Source organism: Oncorhynchus mykiss, chromosome 29 (genome assembly GCF_057628025.1).
Source record: "Oncorhynchus mykiss isolate SJ-2025 chromosome 29, ASM5762802v1, whole genome shotgun sequence".
NCBI classification, from domain to species: Eukaryota; Metazoa; Chordata; class Actinopteri; order Salmoniformes; family Salmonidae; genus Oncorhynchus; species Oncorhynchus mykiss.
The window spans coordinates 20,286,145-20,306,318 of NC_143050.1; the positions used below are offsets into that span (position 1 = coordinate 20,286,145).

At 41.8% G+C, this 20,174-nt stretch overlaps 1 protein-coding gene across 1 annotated transcript in view; it reads left to right on the forward strand.

Annotated features, from left to right (window-relative positions):
• LOC110509401 (fibroblast growth factor 11-like) overlaps window positions 1-20,174 on the forward strand; it is a 68,755-nt gene that overhangs the window by 16,939 nt on the left and 31,642 nt on the right. The window contains exon 2 of the mRNA XM_036967672.2: window positions 14,218-14,328. Within this exon, the coding sequence (XP_036823567.2) occupies window positions 14,218-14,328 (111 nt within the window). The remainder of the gene's footprint in view (window positions 1-14,217; window positions 14,329-20,174) is intronic.

Here is a 20,174-nt window from a genome sequence, read left to right on the forward strand (position 1 = left end):
CGGATTGCGCAGTGCCCTGCCTACCTGGCTCTCAAGGGAGGCTGGCGGAGGTGGAGGTTAGAAACATGGGAACTACCATCTGACCCTCAGTCCTCAAGGTTTCCTCACAAACCCCTCACTCATCCATGTTTCATCCCCCTTATTAAAGCTGCATTGTGGAGGAGAGGCAGCCTGCTAGCTGGACCAGGCTGTTCCCTCTAACTGAGAGTGACTGAGCATTAAGGCACGGCACCACGGCACCTGCAGACTCCTGCTGGGGGATTGTCAACTAGGAGTCCCACAGAGCAGGGGGAGGGTAAGTGAGGAGGGGAACTTAGATTTGGAAAGGAAGAGGTTGACGGAGTGAACCGGACCAGACTCAGCTGGCTGGATGCCTCTGAGCTGCAAGGATTATTTTTCTGTCGGTTTCTTAAATGAACACAAAGTAGACTGCAGGGATCCTGCTCATGAAACATTCAGTTCTTCTCCTCCTCCTCCTCCTGTTCTCTTGCCCATCACAAATAAATGTGTGATGCTGATGTATATTTTATGGAGCAGAAGACAGGCTCGTTCTCTCACTTGACTTAATCCTCCAATGACCCAAAACCTTGCTGAAAACAGCACTGGCAAAGACAATGGGCAGAGAGAGAGAGATAAGGTGCTCGCGGGGGCTCTGTTCATGCCATCAGTTTGTCTATTTTTGTCTTTAGCTTTTATTAAACTGTTATTCATCATTATTAGTTGATGTTACAAATATTTCAAATCAAAGTTTATTGGTTGCGTATACAGTTTGCAAGATACTTCAGTGGGTGCAGTAAAATGCTTCTGTTACTAGCTCTTAACATTGCAGCAAAATGCTTCTGTTACTAGCTCTTAACATTGCAGTAAAATGCTTCTGTTACTAGCTCTTAACATTGCAGTAAAATGCTTCTGTTACTAGCTCTTAACATTGCAGTAAAATGCTTCTGTTACTAGCTCTTAACATTGCAGTAAAATGCTTCTGTTACTAGCTCTTAACATTGCAGTAAAATGCTTCTGTTACTAGCTCTTAACATTGCAGTAAAATGCTTCTGTTACTAGCTCTTAACATTGCAGTAAAATGCTTCTGTTACTAGCTCTTAACATTGCAGCAAAATGCTTCTGTCACTAGCTCTTAACATTGCAGCAAAATGCTTCTGTTACTTGCTCTTAACATTGCAGCAAAATGCTTCTGTTACTAGCTCTTAACATTGCAGCAAAATGCTTCTGTTACTAGCTCTTAACATTGCAGCAAAATGCTTCTGTTACTAGCTCTTAACATTGCAGTAAAATGCTTCTGTTACTAGCTCTTAACATTGCAGTAAAATGCTTCTGTTACTAGCTCTTAACATTGCAGCAAAATGCTTCTGTTACTAGCTCTTAACATTGCAGCAAAATGCTTCTGTTACTAGCTCTTAACATTGCAGCAAAATGCTTCTGTTACTAGCTCTTAACATTGCAGTAAAATGCTTCTGTCACTAGCTCTTAACATTGCAGTAAAATGCTTCTGTTACTAGCTCTTAACATTGCAGCAAAATGCTTCTGTTACTAGCTCTTAACATTGCAGTAAAATGCTTCTGTTACTAGCTCTTAACATTGCAGTAAAATGCTTCTGTTACTAGCTCTTAACATTGCAGTAAAATGTAAAACAAGAACATAAATAATCGACCCCCGACAAAAGAAAAAATAAATAATGAAATGTCGTAACGAATCTAATTAACAACCCAAATAGCACTGTAACAGTAATTCAAATGCAAAATCTATATGTGTATATATAGTATGTATAGTATGTGAATGGTGTGTATAGACAGCATGAATAGAAACGGTGTGGTTGGTAGTAGTTATATAGGATTAGTCATGAATAGATTACAATATGCACATATAAAGTGGATTAAACAGTATGTAAACATTATTAAAGTGACCAGTTTTCATTGACTCTAGGTGCATAGGGCAGCAGTCTTTAAGGTGCAGGGTAGGGTACCTAGTGGTAGCTGGCTAGTAACAGTGTGTAAGGTTCAGGGCAGTGTACTGGGCGGAGGCCGGCAGATGATGAATGTTTAACAGTTTGATGGCCTGGGGACAGAAGCTGTTCATCAGTCTCTTGGTCCCAGCGTTGATGCACCTGTACTGTCTCCACTTTCTAGATGGTAGCGGGGTGAACAGGCCGTGGCTCGGGTGGCTGAGGTCCTTGATGATCTTCTTGGCCTTCCTGTGACACCGGGTGCTGTAGATGTCCTGGAGGGCAGGCAGTGTGCCCCCGATGATACGTTGGGCTGACTGCACCACACTCTGGAGAACCCTGCGGTTGTGGGCAGTGCCGTACCAGGCAGTGTTACAGCCCGACAGAATGCTACATTCTTAGAAAAAAAGGTTATTTGGGGTTCTATATAGAACCTTTTGGTTCGTTGGATGAGATTAAAAAACCCTTTACTAAAAAAGGTTCTGACTGTACATGCTCTTACCATTACATAGACTGACCAGGTGAATCCAGGTGAAAGCTATGATTTGTATTTGATTAAGGATCCCCCACTAGTTCCTGCCAAGGCAGCACCTACTCTTCCTGGGGTCCAGCAACATTAAGGCAGTTATATACAATTTAAAATATTACATTGTTACATTTCATAACACTTTTCACAACATACTAAGTGTGTGCCCTCAGGCCACTACTCCACTATCACATATCTACAATACAAAATCCATGTGTACTTGTGTTTAGAGTGCGTGTCTTATCATGTGCATGTGTGTGTGTGTGTGTGTCTCTTCACAGTCCCACTGTTCTTTAAGGTGTATTTCTATCATTTAAAAAAATATCTGATTCTACTTGCATCAGTTACCTTATGTGGAATAGAGTTCCATGTAGTCATGGCTCTATGTAGTACTGTGCGCCTCCCATAGTCTGTTCTGGACTTGGGGATTGTGAAGAGACCTCTGGTGGCATGTCTTGTGGGGTATGGATGGGTGTCCCAGCTGTATGCCAGTATTTTAAACAGACACCTCCTGCTGCTCTTCATTGTTTGTTACTTTTATTTCTTATTTGGGGGGTGGGGGGGAGGGGGTATTTTTATTAACTGCGTTTTTGGTTAAGGGATTTTAATTAAGTATTTTACTCTAAGGTCTACTACACCTGTTGTATTTGGCGCATGTGACAAATACTGTTTTATTTTATTTGATTCAGCATGTCAACACTTCTTACAAAAACAAGTAGTGATTAATTATATCTCTCCTTCACTTTGAGCCATGAGAGATTTGCATGCATATTATTAATGAAACCTCTTCGTGTACATTTAAGGGCCAGCCGTGCTGCCCTGTTCTGAGCCAATTGTAATTTTCTGAGGTCCCTATTTGTGGCACCTGACCACACGACTGAACAGTAGTCCAGGTTTGACAAAACTGGGCCTGTAGGACGTGCCTTGTTGATAGTGTTGTTATAAAGGCTTTATTAGGGACAAACTTCTCCCCATCTTAGCTACTGCTGTATTGACATGTTTTGACCATGACAGTTTACAATCCAGGGTTACACTAAGCAGTTTAGTGACTTCAATTTACTCAATTTCCACATTATGTATTACAAGATTTCATTGAGGTTTAGGGTATAGTGAATGATTTGTCCCAAATACAATGCTTTTCATTTTTGAAATATTTACAACTAACTTATTCCTTGCCCATTCTGAAACTAGTGTTGCAGTGATTTAACTCGCTGTAGTAGCTCAAATCAAATGTATTTATATAGCCCTTCTTACATCAGCTGATATATCAAAGTGCTGTATAGAAACCCAGCCTAAAACGCCAAACAGCAAGCAATGCAGGTGTAGAAAGGCCGAAACCTAGAGAGGAACCAGGCTATGAGGGGTGGCCAGTCCTCTTCTGGCTGAGCCGGATGGAGATTAGTACCCTCCAAACTCGTCATCCAGCTCGAGACCCTGGGTCTCGACCCCGCCCTGTGCAATTGGGTATTGGACTTCCTGACGGGCCGCCCCCAGGTGGTGAGGGTAGGTAACAACATCTCCACCCCACTGATCTTCAACACTGGGGCCCCACAAGGGTGCGTTCTGCGCCCTCTCCTGTACACCCTGTTCACCCACGACTGCGTGGCCATGCACGCCTCCAACTCAATCATCAAGTTTGCGGATGTCACTACAGTGGTAGGCTTGATTACCAACAATGACGAGACGGCCTACAGGGAGGAGGTGAGGGCCCTTGGAGTGTGGTGTCAGGAAAATAACCTCACACTCAACGTCAACAAAACTAAGAAGATGATTGTGGACTTCAGGAAACAGCAGAGGGAGCACCCCCCTATCCACATCGATGGGACAGTAGTGGAGAGGGTAGTAAGTTTTAAGTTCCTCGGCGTACACATCACAGCCAAACTGAATTGGTCCATCCACACAGACAGCATCCAGAGGGTAGTGAGGTCTGCACAACGCATCACAGGGGGCCAACTACCTGCCCTCCAGGACACCTCCACCACCCGATGTCACAGGAAGGCAATAAAGATCATCAAGGACAACAACCACCCGAGCCACTGCCTGTTCACCCCGCTATCATCCAGAAGGCGAGGTCAGTACAGGTGCATCAAAGCAGGGACCGAGAGACTGAAAAACAGCTTCTATCTCAAGGCCATCAGACTGTTAAACAGCCACCACTAACATTGAGTGGTTGCTGCCAACACACTGACTCAACTCCAGCCAATTTTATAATGGGAATTGATGGCAATTGATGTAAAATATATCACTAGCCACTTTAAACAATGCTACTTAATATAATGTTTACATACCCAACATTACTCATCTCATATGTATATGTATATACTGTACTCTATATCATCTACTGCATCTTTATGTAATACATGTATCACTAGCCACTTTAAACTAGTCCACTTTGTTTATATCCCCTGCATTACTCATTTCATATGTATATACTGTACTCGATACCATCTACTGCATCTTGCCTATGCCGTTCTGTACCATCACTCATTCATATATCTTTATGTACATATTCTTTATCCCTTTACACTTGTGTGTATAAGGTAGTAGCTTTGGAATTGTTAGGTTAGATTACTCGTTGGTTATTACTGCATTGTCGGATTTAGAAGCACAAGCATTTCGCTACACTCACATTAACATCTGCTAACCATGTGTATGTGACAAATACATTTGATTTGATTTTTTTTATAACAGAACATGGCCAAGATGTTCAAATGTTCATAAATGACCAGCATGGTCAAATAATAATAATTACAGTAGTTGTCGAGGGTGCAACAAGTCAGCACCTCAGGAGTAAATGTCAGTTGGCTTTTCATAGACAATCATTGAGAGTATCTCTACCGCTCCTGCTGTCTCTAGAGAGTTGAAAACGGCAGGTCTGGGACAGGTAGCACGTCCGGTGAACAGGTCAGGGTTCCATAGCCGATCATTCAGAGTATCTCTACCGCTCCTGCTGTCTCTAGAGAGTTGAAAACGGCAGGTCTGGGACAGGTAGCACGTCCGGTGAACAGGTCAGGGTTCCATAGCCGATCATTCAGAGTATCTCTACCGCTCCTGCTGTCTCTAGAGAGTTGAAAACGGCAGGTCTGGGACAGGTAGCACGTCCGGTGAACAGTTCAGTGTTCCATAGCCGCAGGCAGACCAGTTGAAACTGGAGCAGCAGCACGGCCAGGTGGACTGGGGACAGCAAGGAGTCATCATGCCAGCTGAGGCATGGTCCTAGGGCTCAGGTCCTCCGAGAGAGAAAGAAAGCAAGAGAGAAAGAGAGAGAGAATTACAGAGAGCATACTTAACCTGTTAGAGCTCTAGGGGCGCTATTTCATTTTTGGATAAAAAACGTTCCCGTTTTAAGCGCGATATTTTGTCACGAAAAGATGCTCGACTATGCATATTCTTGACAGTTTTGGAAAGAAAACACTCTGAAGTTTCAGAATCTGCAAAGATTTTGTCTGTAAGTGCCCCAGAACTCATTCTACAGGCGAAACCAAGATGATGCATCACCCAGGAATTAGCAGAATTTCTGAAGCTCTGTTTTCCATTCTCTCCTTATATGGCTGTGATTGCGCAACGAATGAGCCTACACTTTCTGTCGTTCGCCCAAGGTCTTAGCAGCATTGTGACGTATTTGTAGGCATATCATTGGAAGATTGACCATAAGAGACTACATTTTCCAAGTGTCCGCCTGGTGTCCTGCGTCGAATTCGGTGCGCAATTGCCAGCTGCTTCTACTTTACCATTTGATTCAGGGGAGAAAGCATGTGTCCAAGAACGATGTATCAATGAAGAGATATGTGAAAAACACCTTGATGATTGATTCTAAACAACGTTTGCCATGTTTTCAGTCGATATTATGGAGTTAATTTGGAAAAAAGTTTGCGTTTTGAGGACTGAATTTATGGATTTTTTTTGGTAGCCAAATGTGATGTATAAAACGGAGCTATTTCTAATACACAAGGAATCTTTTTGGAAAAACTGAGCATCTGCTATCTAACTGAGAGTATCCTCATTGAAAACATCAGAAGTTCTTCAAAGGTAAATTATTTTATTTGAAGGCTTTTATGTTTTTGTTAATGTTGCGTGCTGGATGCTAACGCTAATGCTAACGCTAAATGCTAACGCGAAATGCTAACTCTAGCTAGCTACTTTTACACAAATTATTGTTTTCCTATGGTTGAGAAGCATATTTTGAAAATCTGAGATGACAGTGTTGTTTACAAAAGGCTAAGCTTGAGAGATGGCATATTTATTTCATTTCATTTGCGATTTTCATAAATAGTTAACGTTGTGTTATGCTAATGAGCTTGCTGATAGATTTACACAATCCTGGATACAGGGGTTTTTTCATAGCTAAACGTGACGCAGAAAACGGAGCGATTTGTCCTAAACAAATCTTTCAGGAAAAACTGAACATTTGCTATCTGAGAGTCTCCTCATTGAAAACATCTGAAGTTCTTCAAAGGTAAATGATTTTTTTGAATGCTTTTCTGTTTTTTTGTGTAAATGTTGCCAGCTGAATGCTAATGCTAAATGCTACGTTAGCCATCAATACTGTTACACAAATGCTTGTTTTGCAATGGTTGAGAAGCATATTTTGAAAATCTGAGATGACAGTGTTGTTAACAAAAGGCTAAGCTTGAGAGCTAGCATATTTATTTCATTTCATTTGCGATTTTCATGAATAGTTAACGTTGCGTTATGGTAATGAGCTTGAGTCTGTATTCACGAACCCGGATCCGGGATGGGGAGATCAGAAAGGTTAAATTCACACAGGACACCGGATAAGACAGGATAAATACTCCAGATATAACAGACTGATCCTAGCCCCCCGACACACAAACTACTGCAGCATTAATACTGGAGGCTGAGACAGGAAGAATCAGGAGACACTGTGGCCCCATCTGATGATACCCCCGGACAGGGCCAAACAGGCAGAATATAACACCACCCACTTTGCTAAAGCACAGCCCCCACACCACTAGAGGGATATCTTCAACCACCAACTTACCATCCTGAGACAAGGCCGAGTATAGCCCACAAAGATCTCCACCACGGCACAACCCAAGGGGGGCCGCCAACCCAGACAGGAAGACCATGTCAGCGACTCAACCCACTCAAGTGACGCACTAACACTTAGTGCACTCCTAGGGACGGCATGGAAGAGCACCAGTAAGCCAGTGACTCAGCCCCTGTAATAGGGTTAGAGGCAGAGAACCCCAGTGGAGAGAGGGGAACCGGCCAGGCAGAGACTGCAAGGGTGGTTCGTTGCTCCAGAGCCTTTCCGTTCACCTTCACACTCCTGGGCCAGACTACACTCAATCATATGACCTACTGAAGAGATGAGTCTTCAGTAAAGACTTAAAGGTTGAGACCGAGTCTGCGTCTCTCACATGGGTATGCAGACCATTCCATAAAAATGGAGCTCTATAGGAGAACGCCCTGCCTCCAGCTGTTTGCTTAGAAATTCTAGGGACAATTAGGAGGCCTGCGTCTTGTGACCGTAGCCTCGTGTAGGTATGTACGACAGGACCAAATTGGAAAGATAGGTAGGAGCAAGCCCATGTAATGCTTTGTAGGTTAGCAGTAAAACCTTAAAATCAGCCATTGCCTTAACAGGAAGCCCGTGTAGGGAGGCTAGCACTGGAGTAATATGATAAAAAATGTTGGTTCTAGTCCGGATTCTAGCAGCCGTATTTATCACTAACTGAAGTTTATTTAGTGCTTTATCCGGGTAGCCGGAAAGTAGAGCATTGCAGTAGTCTAACCTAGAAGTAACAAAAGCATGGATTCATTTTTCTGCATCATTTTTGGACAGAAAGTTTCAGATTTTTGCAATGTTACGTAGATGGATTTTTTTATTTTTATATATGTTCATCAAAAGAGAGATCAGGATCCAGAGTAACACCGAGGTCCTTCACAGTTTTATTTGAGATGACTGTACAACCATCAAGATTAATTGTCAAATTCAACAGAAGATCTCTTTGTTTCTTGGGACCTAGAACAAGCAACTCTGTTTCGTCCGAGTTTAAAAGTAGAAAGTTTGCAGCCATCCAGCCATTCTGAAACACAGGCTTCTAGTGAGGGCAATTTTGGGGCTTCACCATGTTTCATTGAAATGTACAGCTGTGTGTCATCCGCATAGCAGTGAAAGTTAACATTATGTTTTTGAATGACATCCCCAAGAGGTAAAATATATAGTGAAAACAATAGTGGTCCTAAAACGGAACCTTGAGGAACACCGAAATTGACAGTTGATTTGTCAGTAGACAAACCATTCACAGAGACAAATTGATATCTTTCCGACAGATAAGATCTGAACCAGGCCAGAACTTGTCCATGTAGACCAATTTGGGTTTCCAATCTCTCCAAAAGAATGTGGTGATCGATGGTATCAAAAGGAGCACTAAGGTCTAGGAGTATGAGGACAAATGCAGAGCCTCGGTCTGACGCCATTTAAAGGTCATTTACCACCTTCACAAGTGCAGTCTCAGTGCTATGATAGAGTCTAAAACCAGACTTAAGCATTTCGTATACATTTGTTTGTCTTCAGGAAGGCAGTGAGTTGCTGCGCAACAGCTTTTTCTAAAATGTTAGAATAGAAAGGAAGATTTGATATAGGCCGATTTTAGTTTTTAATGTTTTCTAGGTCAAGGTTTCGCTTTTTGAAGAGAGGCTTTATTACTGCCACTTTTAGTGAGTTTGGTACACATCCGGTGGATAGAGAGGCGTTTATTATGTTCAACATAGGAGGGCCAAGCACAGGAAGCAGCTCTTTCAGCAGTTTAGTTGGAATAGGGTCCAGTATGCAGCTTGAAGGTTTAGAGGCCATGATTATTTTCATCATTGTGTCAAGAGACATAGTACTAAAACACTTGAGTGTCTCTCTTGATCCTAGGTCCTGGCAGAGTTGTGCAGACTCAGGACAACTGAGCTTTGGAGGAATACGCAGATTTAAAGAGGAGTCTGTAATTTGCTCTCTAATAATCATGATCTTTTCCTCAAATAAGTTCATGAATTTGTTACTGCTGAAGTGACAGCCATCCTCTCTTGGGGAATGCTGCTTTTTAATTAGCTTTGCGACAGTATCAAAAATACATTTTGGATTGTTCTTATTTTCCTCAATTAAGTTGGAAAAATAGGATGATCGAGCAGCAGTGAGGCCTCTTCGATACTGCACGGTACTGTCTTTCCAAGCTAGTCGGAAGACTTCCAGTTTGGTGTAGCTGACATGTATAGTGTTGAGTCATCCACATACATAGACACACTTGCTTTACTCAAAGCCAGTGTGTCATTAGCATGTCATTAGTAAAGATTGAAAAAAGTAAAAGGCCTAGACAACTGCCCTGAGTAATTACTGATTTTACCTGAATTATGTTGGAGAGGTTCTGGTGTTCTGTTAGACAGGTAACTCTTTATTCACAATATAGCAAAACGACCATTAGTAAATGTTTGGAAAAAATGGTGTTTGACCAGATACAATGCTATTTTACCGTAAACATATTAGCAACATACTTTCCGGATGCTTACACGGGAGGACATTCAACTAGCATGGCTAGTAAAGGGGGTTCTATATAGAGCTTTTTAGTCAATTAAAAATGTAACTGCCATTCCGATTCAAAAAACAACTGCCAATCCACTCCAGCATGACAACACAAGAGGACAGTGGCTGAACTAACTTGCAACTAGCATATAAGTATGTTATTTTTCAACATATTAAGGTATCATTTAATTCAAATACATGAAGCCAAAGTTGTATGATAAAATACAGGCTATTAGAGTATAACGTTATTAGAATTTGAGCACTTTGCTAAGCTAGCTAAACATAAAACGCCAGGCTACTTTATTTAGTCCATTTACAAGATAGGCAGGTTACAGTAACCCTTTCAAATAAACATTATTTTCTATTATGGGATTTGTCAAATAGAGCTACAGACCCAGCCTGATGTTGGCAAATAGCAAATTATTTATTTTATTTCAGTATTTCAGTGTGGAGTCAATTGAGGGGACTAGCCTATATTTCATGAAGCCATTAGAAGACTTTTGCTGACTGAGAGGAGGTAAGTTATGTATAAATTATTTATAATAAATTATGTATCTTGGTGATTCAATAGCCTTGTTAATCATTACATTACTTATAACACGCTATTTATGTTTTTCTCAAGCCTGGCAGTATCCCAGAACTATCAGAGGCAGAGGATCTCTCTTTCGGCTGCTGCTGACATCAACTGCATGTAAATTGTTATTCTACATCATAATAATGATATGTCTGCCTGGCATGTTTTGGGCAGATTAACTTGTGTTTATTTCTGAAGATGAACTTGTTTTTGCTCTTTTGGATCTGTAGCAGGAGCTGGGACCTGTGGCAGGAGCTGGGACCTGTGGCAGGAGCTGGGACCTGTGGCAGGAGCTGGGACCTGTGGCAGGAGCTGGGACCTGTGGCAGGAGCTGGGACCTGTGGCAGGAGCTGGGACCTGTGGCAGGAGCTGGGACATGTGGCAGGAGCTGGGACCTGTGGCAGGAGATGGGACCTGTGGCAGGCTGCTGGGTTCACATCCTCAAAATATTCCCTTTCTGTTGGGACCTTGAGTAAGGCTCTTAACCCCACAACATGCTCTTAAACCAGGGGCTTGTCATTCATCTTGAACCTGTACTTGTCTCAACTGTATGTGTGAGGTCTGCTGTTTGGGAGGGGGGTTGAGAACAAAGAAGAAGACCCATTTCTGTTGACACTGTAACCAATGGACAAAGTATTGTATTGTATTGTATTCTAAAGAAGTCAGCCAGAGTTGACCTGGGCCATCATTCAAACAAAGAGATGCCTCGCTAGCCACCAGCGCATATTTCCAAACTATGTTTGCATATAATTACAATAAATGCTTAAAACTATGCTGGTATTATTTTGTCCATTATTTAATTGTTTATTAAATTATATTCTTAGATCAAAATATTACGATTTAAAAGTAGTAGCCATAATTCTTAAATAGCACCATGCAGGGTTCTATATGGAACCATTTTGGTTCAGTGACGAAGAACCTCCAGGGTTCAGATCAAAGAACCCTATAAAAGGGTTCTACATAGAACTTTTAGGGGTTCCATATATGAAGCAAGCGATAGAACCATTTTTGCTTCTATAAGGAAATTATTTTTATAAGAGTGTATTGATCGTGCATCTGTAGACGTTTGTGAGGGTCTTTAGGGGCCAAGCCAAATGTCTTCAGCCTCCTGAGGTTGAGGAGGCCCTGTTCCACCGTTTTACCATGCTGTAGGTGTGAAGGGACCTCATTGATGTGCATGCCATAGATCTTGAAGATTTTTACCCTCTCGACTGCGTCCCCGTTGATGTGGATGGGGGCATGCTCTCTCTGCTGTCTCCTCTAGTCCACAATCAGCTCCTTAATTTTGTTGAGGAACCACTCCGCCAGGACTTTCACCTCCTCCCTGTAGGCGGCCTCGTCGTTGTTGGTAATCAGGCCTACTCAGTGGCGTGCCGTGGGCCTGGGGCCTGGGCCTTCAGTGAGGTCCTACACAGTCCCACTCGAATTAATCCACCTCTTATTACCATCATTATGATGCCATGACACAATCAATGAGTCTTTTCAATATTTCCCTACTTTTCTTCACCTTTTCATTCTGCAGCTCCGTTGCCCTGTGCGCTTGTTCGTTGAGCTGTAGATCCACTCGGGTGTCCCCAAAAGTTTTCAAAAGCTTGTTAATTTGTTAAGCAAATTAATTTGTTTATCAAATTCAGTTTCCTAGTTCTGAGGTTCTGCATAGACCTGCCCATAGGACCTGCCTCTCAATATTGGTAATCCAATCAAAAGACGTGCACGCACTACGCCTGCTAGCTGGCTCCTGTGTAACACTGGAGCCAGCCAGCAGGCGTACAATAGCCAACTCTAAAGCTGCTTGGCTGACACTAAATTTGTATTTCCATTCACTTTAAGCTACAAGCGCCCGCACTGTTGATTCTGAAGGCCTGAGGGCAGATTTTAGACCCCTGGCAACACATGATGGCTGAATATGATTGGATAAAAGATATAACATAAAGACCAGCCCTCCAAATCTCAACCTGGGGCTGGAAGCAGTGCAACCAAGAGGAAAGCTATGAAATGAAGAGTATAACTCTTACTCTGGGGAATAATTTAATACATATTTGTGGGAAAATATATTTCAAAAAAATGATATTCTGATGATGTTTAGGCCAGCAGAGAAGGCCTTGCTGGCCTTGACTGCCCACCACTGGGCCTACTACTGTTGTGTCGTCAGCAAACTTGGTGATTGATTTGGAGATGTGCGTGGCTACTGTGGGGTCCCCGTGTTGAGGATCAGTGTGGCGGAGGTGTTGTTGCCTACCTTCACCAAATGGATTGGTCCATCAGGAAGTCTAGGACCCAGTTGCGCAGACACAGGGCCCTGAGCTTAGTGATGAGCTTGGAGGACACAATGGTGTTAAGGAAAGGGGAGCGGCAGGGGCCCACATCGGTGTTGTTTTCCTTGAAGAGGGCAAGGTGTTTACCTTGTCCGGAAGAGAGGTATGTCCATGATTTGCCTGTCTTTCCCTTTATAATCTGTGTGTGCTTTATTGCATTGACAATTGAATAATTTATATACCCTTTTAAAAGCCATATTTGGTTGTGTGTGTTATAAATTCAGACTATCAAAATCATTTTTCTGCCTTCCTTACTGACACGCTGCTATTAACCCTTTCTATGCAATTTCAAGTTCCTCTCGCCACTAAATATCTATTACACTACTATTCTATCTGTCTCTGTCCATGGGCCCTGTCTGTCTCTGTCCACGGAACCTGTCTGTCTCTGTCCACGGGCCCTGTCTGTCTCTGTCCATGGGCCCTGTCTGTCTCTGTTCACAGGCCCTGTCTGTCTCTGTCCACGGACCCTGTCTGTCTCTGTCCATGGGCCCTGTCTGTCTCTGTTCACGGGCCCTATCTGTCTCTGTCCATGGGCCCTGTCTGTCTCTGTTCACGGGCCCTATCTGTCTCTGTCCACGGACCCTGTCTGTCTCTGTCCACGGACCCTGTCTGTCTCTGTCCACGGACCCTGTCTGTCTCTGTCCATGGGCCCTGTCTGTCTCTGTTCACGGGCCCTGTCTGTCTCTGTCCATGGGCCTTATCTGTCCTTGTCCACGTGCCCTGTCTGTCTCTGCCCATGGGCCCTATCTGTCTCTGTCTATGGGCCCTGTATGTCCCTGTCCACGGGCCCTATCTGTCCTTGTCCATGTGCCCTGTCTGTCTCTATCTACAGGCCCTGTATGTCTCTGTCTACGGGCCATGTTTGTCTCTGTCCACGGGTCCTATCTGTCCCTGTTCACGGGCCCTGTCTGTCTCTGTCTACGGGCCCCGTATGTCTCTGTCCACGGGTCCTATCTGTCCTTGTCCACGTGCCCTGTCTGTCTCTATCTACAGGCCCTGTATGTCTCTGTCTACGGGCCATGTTTGTCTCTGTCCACGGGTCCTATCTGTCCCTGTTCACGGGCCCTGTCTGTCTCTGTCTACGGGCCCCGTATGTCTCTGTCCACGGGTCCTATCTGTCCCTGTCCACGGGCCCTGTCTGTCTCTGTCTACGGGCCCCGTATGTCTCTGTCCACGGGTCCTATCTGTCCCTGTCCATGGGCCCTGCCTGTCTCTGTCCACGGGCCCTGTAGGTCTCTGTCTATGGGCCCTGTATGTCTCTGTCCATGGGCCCCGTCTAATAAAGCTGTGTGTTAACTGTTTTCAATGCAGAGCCCCAGTTGAAAGGCATCGTGACCAGGCTGTACAGTCAGCACGGATACTACCTGCAGATGCATCCGGATGGCACCATGGACGGCACAAGGGACGAAAGCAGCTCCTTCTGTAAGTGTGAGTAGTGTGTGTGCTTATGTGCGCGCGTGTGTATGTGTGTATGTGTGTGTGTGTAGCATGGTTGGTGTGTGTGCGTGCGTGTAGCATGGTTGATGTGTGGTGCGTAGCATGGTTGGTGTGTAGTGTGTAGCATGGTTGGTGTGTAGTGTGTAGCATGGTTGGTGTGTGTGTAGGATGGTTGGTGTGTTGTGAATGAAATAATTAATGAGTGAATAAATGAATGAATAAATTAACGAATTACGAATTTCCCGACATTTGATCAGTCGAAAACGTTGCACATACACAGCTGCCATCTAGTGGTCAAAATCTAAATTGCACCTGGGCTGGATTAATACATTATGGCCTTTCTCTTGCATTTCACACAGTATGGTACAAAACAAATACAAAAAAACAGTTTTTTTCTTTGTATTATCTTTTACCAGATCTAATGTGTTACATTCTCCTACATTCCTTTCACATTTCCACAAACTTCAAAGTGTTTCCTTTCAATAATATTAATATCCTTGCTTCAGGGCCTGAGCTACATGCAGTTAGATTTGGGTATCTAATTTTTGCCTATCATTTTAGGCGAAAATTGAAAAAAGGGGCCCATCCTTTTAAAGCATGAGACATACTGTATAGGCCTAGACTCAATTTATATACATTCGTGCACTTTGCTTTATGTCTGGATTTAATTAAATGTCATTATAGGTCACCTTTTTTCTTTTATTCCAGGCTTTATAAAAAATTCAGCAAACAGAAATACACAATGGACAAAAAACGTTTAAATTTCTCCTCATGGCTCAGCCACATTATACCAGGGCATATCTGGTTGGCTTTCCGTAAAAAGGAGAAGCGTATATCATGGTAGAAAGGGCAATAGAGGATTAAATTAATTTAATTCTCTATCTCCTTGAAGTCACATTAGTTAGTTACATAGTATTTCCTCTTCCATTTAACCATTATACTGACCTGTTTCAATAAGCAGGAGCAATATCCCTGATCTTACTTACCTGTGCACATAGCGATCTCTTGCTTTTTGGTAGGTTATACATAATATATCCCTCAAACACGAATTCACCCTTAATCAAACAAAAGGTTCTCAATTTGGGTTTATGATTAATATCTTCCACCCATTTCTTTTAATATGGCATCATCAGTTGTTTTTTAATAGCATCTATGTCTCCCTTAATTTGGTTTTCATAGAAATGTTCACAGTCAGACTGTTGGAAAAGGTCAGACATTTCAGTTCTCAGGCTCCCCCAATGGAGAGATCACGATCAAAAACATTGCTGGCTGTTCTGACAGTTGGCATATCTATCAGTCTATTCCAAAGTCTCACCATACATGCCTTCCATCTCATCTCATAGGGTTCCCAGCCAATGTCTTCAGTTATTGCCAATTTAGGTGCAAACTTTTGGATGCCTAAAAAAATAACGTACTGCTCTGTTATGTCTGTTAGGTTTTTGAGAGACCTCGTAGCACCCCACACTCCTGTTGAATAGTCCAAAACAGGACACTCGCATGTCTGATACAATTTGGAATACGTGGCATAGCCAATATATTTGAGTGTTTTTGTTTTTCCTATAATCAATAATATTTCAACCGGACAAAAGCTTTGTCAATAAGAGCTATATTTACTGCGTTGTCCAGGGCAGATGTACTGTACAGAAAGGTCAAATGTTCATGAAAATAAAGACCCAAATATTTATAATTGCTAGTAAACTCAAGAATTTCTTTACCAAAACAAAACTGAAAAACATGAGAATGGCTGACCAAGAAAAACTTCCAAAACAACTAATTCGAAGTAAAAAGGAGTTGGTGAACTCGAGAAAAAAAGGCAGAGTAATTTTTTTTTTCTCACTTTAATCAATTGTACAGGATGCGAACAGATGACTGACGTTTTTACGTTTACTCTTCCTCAGAATTAGCCTTGTTGGTAAGCTATTCTCGTTGTTGCTAAGCACCCTTCATTTATTTTGTTTGCTGATTCACGAAGGCCCACTTGAAAACTGAAAAACAACTTCTCCTACTGCCAGGTTTACTAAAATACATGATCTGTGTTTTTTTCTATTCACACCAATTGACTGCAAATAAGAACATTTTCTGCAGGTCTTGTTCAGTTTCTGCCATCAAAATAATATCAGCATAAAAGAGTATACTTAACATTTCATCATCATATCTTATTCCAATATTTAACTGTGTATTTTATTTCGCCAAATCATTCATAGACATAGCAAACGGAGTGGGTGATAAGGTGTCTCCTTGTTTTACACCCTGTACAATATTTTTAACACGCACACAGGCATTTGGTGCTTTGTAGAGAGACTAGATTGCGTGATAAAATTTCCCATGAACCCCTGTCTTTATCAATTTATAGGCTAAAATATACTTATTTTCTGGAAATCAATGCAACATGCAAAAGTAGGCTTATTTTCCTGTAATCTATTTCTGACTATTGTGCAGGCCGAGAAGATACGGTCGATACAGACTCTGGATTTATGACAACCATTTTGTTCCATCATTTTTTGATCCATAATAAATACAAATACAAAAATTCCAATAAGGCTTGTTCGGCTGGTAAAATTTCCTGGACCTCGGGATGTAGTCTTTACTCACATCCTTTTTTTCACCATTTCAGAATATATGATATCACATTATGTTTCATGCCAGAAGTATAATAAATGTTTGTCTCTTGACATCTTTGCAGAGTTTCTATGAGTTCTGACAGAGCTCATCATTTGGCACATTTATTTTCTTACATTTAGGCTTTTATATGGAGGTATGCATAATTTGCCCTGAGTGATGCACAGTAATACCTGTTTGAGAAAGTTCATGACCAACAGAAAAAGGTCATAAATAAAAGAGAATGATCAGGTCAAATTTTAAATTAAAACGAGTCAATGTGTGTGTGTGTGTGTGTGTGTGTGTGTGTGTGTGTGTGTGTGTGTGTGTGTGTGTGTGTGTGTGTGTGTGTGTGTGTGTGTGTGTGTGTGTGTGTGTGTGTGTGTGTGTGTGTGTGTGTGTGTGTGTGTGTGTGTGTGTGTGTGTGTGTGTGTGTGTGTGTGTGTGTAATATGTAGTATGGTGTGTAGTGGTGTGGTGTATAGTGTCTTTGTGTTTTTTGGCATATTCTGACCAGCACCCAGGTATTGTATATTTCTCTGTGTCTGGTCACTGGCACCAGTTGATTGCTCATTCAACAACTGCTGATCAAGGCTATTGGTGTCTGTGGATGATGTACTGGGGCCTATTCTCTTACAGCGATACTGGTATACTGCTGGGCCTACAGATATATCTACACCTTACCCACAAAGATAACACACAACTCGATGTATCACCCATCACTCCATTCACCAATGACATCAATTCATGCAGTAGATATACTAATCTATCCATGTACTCTTCAGATATACTATATATTCTATAAACATACTGTCCATAATGTCTATACATCCCATAATGTATGTTTACACGTCTTTACATACACTTAGGTTGGAGTCATTAAAACTCATTTTTCAACCACTCCACAAATGTCTTGTTAACAAACTCTAGTTTTGGCAAGTCGGTTAGGACATCTACTTTGTGCATGACACAAGTAATTGTTCCAACAATTGTTTACAGGCAGATTATTTCACATATAATTCACTGCATAACAATTCAAGTGGGTCAGAAGGTTACATACACTAAGATGACTGTGCCATTAAACAGAAAGGAAAATTCCAGAAAATTACGTCATATCTTTAGAAGCCAATTGGGGGTGTACCTGTGGATGTATTTCAAGGCCTAACTTCAAACTCAGTGCCTCTTTGCTTGACATCATAGGAAAATCAAAAGAAATCAGCCAAGACCGCAGAAAAAAATTGTAGACCACCACAAGTCTGGTTCATCCTTGGGAGCAATTTCCAAACGCCTGAAGGTACCACATTCATCTGTACAAACAATAGTACGCAAGTATAAACACCATAGGACCACGCAGCCATCATACCGCTCAGGAAGGAGACGTGTTCTGTCTCCTAGAAATGAACGTACTTTGGTGCGAAAAGTGCAAATCAATCCCAGAACAACAGCAAAGGACCTTGTGAAGATGCTGGAGGAAACAGGCACAAAATAATCTACATCCGCAGTAAAACAAATCCTATATCAACATAACCTGAAAGGCCGCTCAGCAAGGAAGAAGCCACTGATCCAAAACCGCCATAAAAAAGCCAGACTACGGTTTGCAACTGCACATGGGGACAAAGATCGTACTTTTTGGAGAAATGTCCTCTGGTCTGATGAAACAAAAATAGAACTGTTTGGCCATAATGACCATCATTATGTTTGGAGGCTTGCAAGCCGAAGAACACCATCCCAACCGTGAAGCACCGAGGTGGCAGCAGCATGTTGTGGGGGTGCTTTGCTGCAGGAGGGACTGGTGCACTTCACAAAATAGATGCCATCATGAGGATGGAAAGTTATATGAATATATTGAAGCAACATCTCAAGACATCAGTCAGGAAGTTAATGCTTGGTCAAAATGGGTCTACCAAATGGACAATGATCCCAAGCATACTTCCAAAGTTGTCACAAAATGGCTTAAGGACAACAAAGTCAAGGTATTGGAGAGGCCATCAAAAAACCCTGATCTCAATCCTATAGAACATTTGTGGGCAGAACTGAAAAAGTGTGTGCGAGCAAGAAGGCCTACAAACCTGTCTCAGTTACACCAGCTCTGTCAGGAGGAATGGGCGAAAATTCACCCAACTTATTGTGGGAAGCTTGTGGAAGGCTACCCAAAGTATTTGACCCAAGTGAAACCATTTAAAGGCAATGCTACCAAATACTAATTGAGTGTATGTAAACTTCTGACCCACTGGGAATGTGATGAAAGAAATAAAAGCTGAAATTAATCATTATCTCTACTATTATTCTGACATTTCACATTTTTAAAATAAAGTGGTGAATCTAACTGACCTAAGACAGGGCATTTTTTTACTAGGATTAAATGTCAGGAATTGTGAAACAAATGAGTTTAAATCTATTTGACTAAAGTGTATTTAAAATTCCGACTTCAACTGTGTGTATGTATGTATGTATATATATATATATATATATATATATATATATATATATATATATATATATATATATACTTACATATACTTACACATAAAAGGTTTGGACACACCTACTCATTGAAGGGTTTTTCTTTATTTTTACTATTACTATTATACATTGTATTATACATTGTATTACTATTATACATGTACTATTTATTATACGTTGTAGAATAATAGTGAAGACATCAAAACTATGAAATAGCACATATGGAATAGTGTAGTAACCAAAAAAGTGCTAAACAAATCAAAATATATTTTAGATTTTAGATTTTAGATTCTTCAAAGTGGCCACGCTTTGTCTTGATGACAGCTTTGCATACTCTTAAAAAAAAAAGAAGAAGCTTTGCACACTCTTGGCATTCTCTCAACCAGCTTCACCTGGAATGCTATTCCAACAGTCTTGAAAGAGTTCCCACATATGTTGAGCACTTGGCTGCTTTTCCTTCACTCTGCGGTTCAACTCTACCCAAACCATCTCAATTGGGTTGTGGTCAGGTGATTGTGGAGGCCAGATCATCTGATGCAGCACTCCATCACTCTCCTTTTTTGATCAAATAGCCCTTACATAGCCTGGAGGTGTGTTGGGTCATTATCCTGTTGAAAAAGAAATGATAGTCCCACTAAGTCTAATGTCCATTGCTCGTGTTTCTTGGCACAAGCAAGTCTCTTCTTATTATTGGTGTCCTTTAGTAGTGGTTTCTTTGCAGCAATTCGACCATGAAGGCCTGATTCACACAGTCTCCTAAAAACAGTTGAT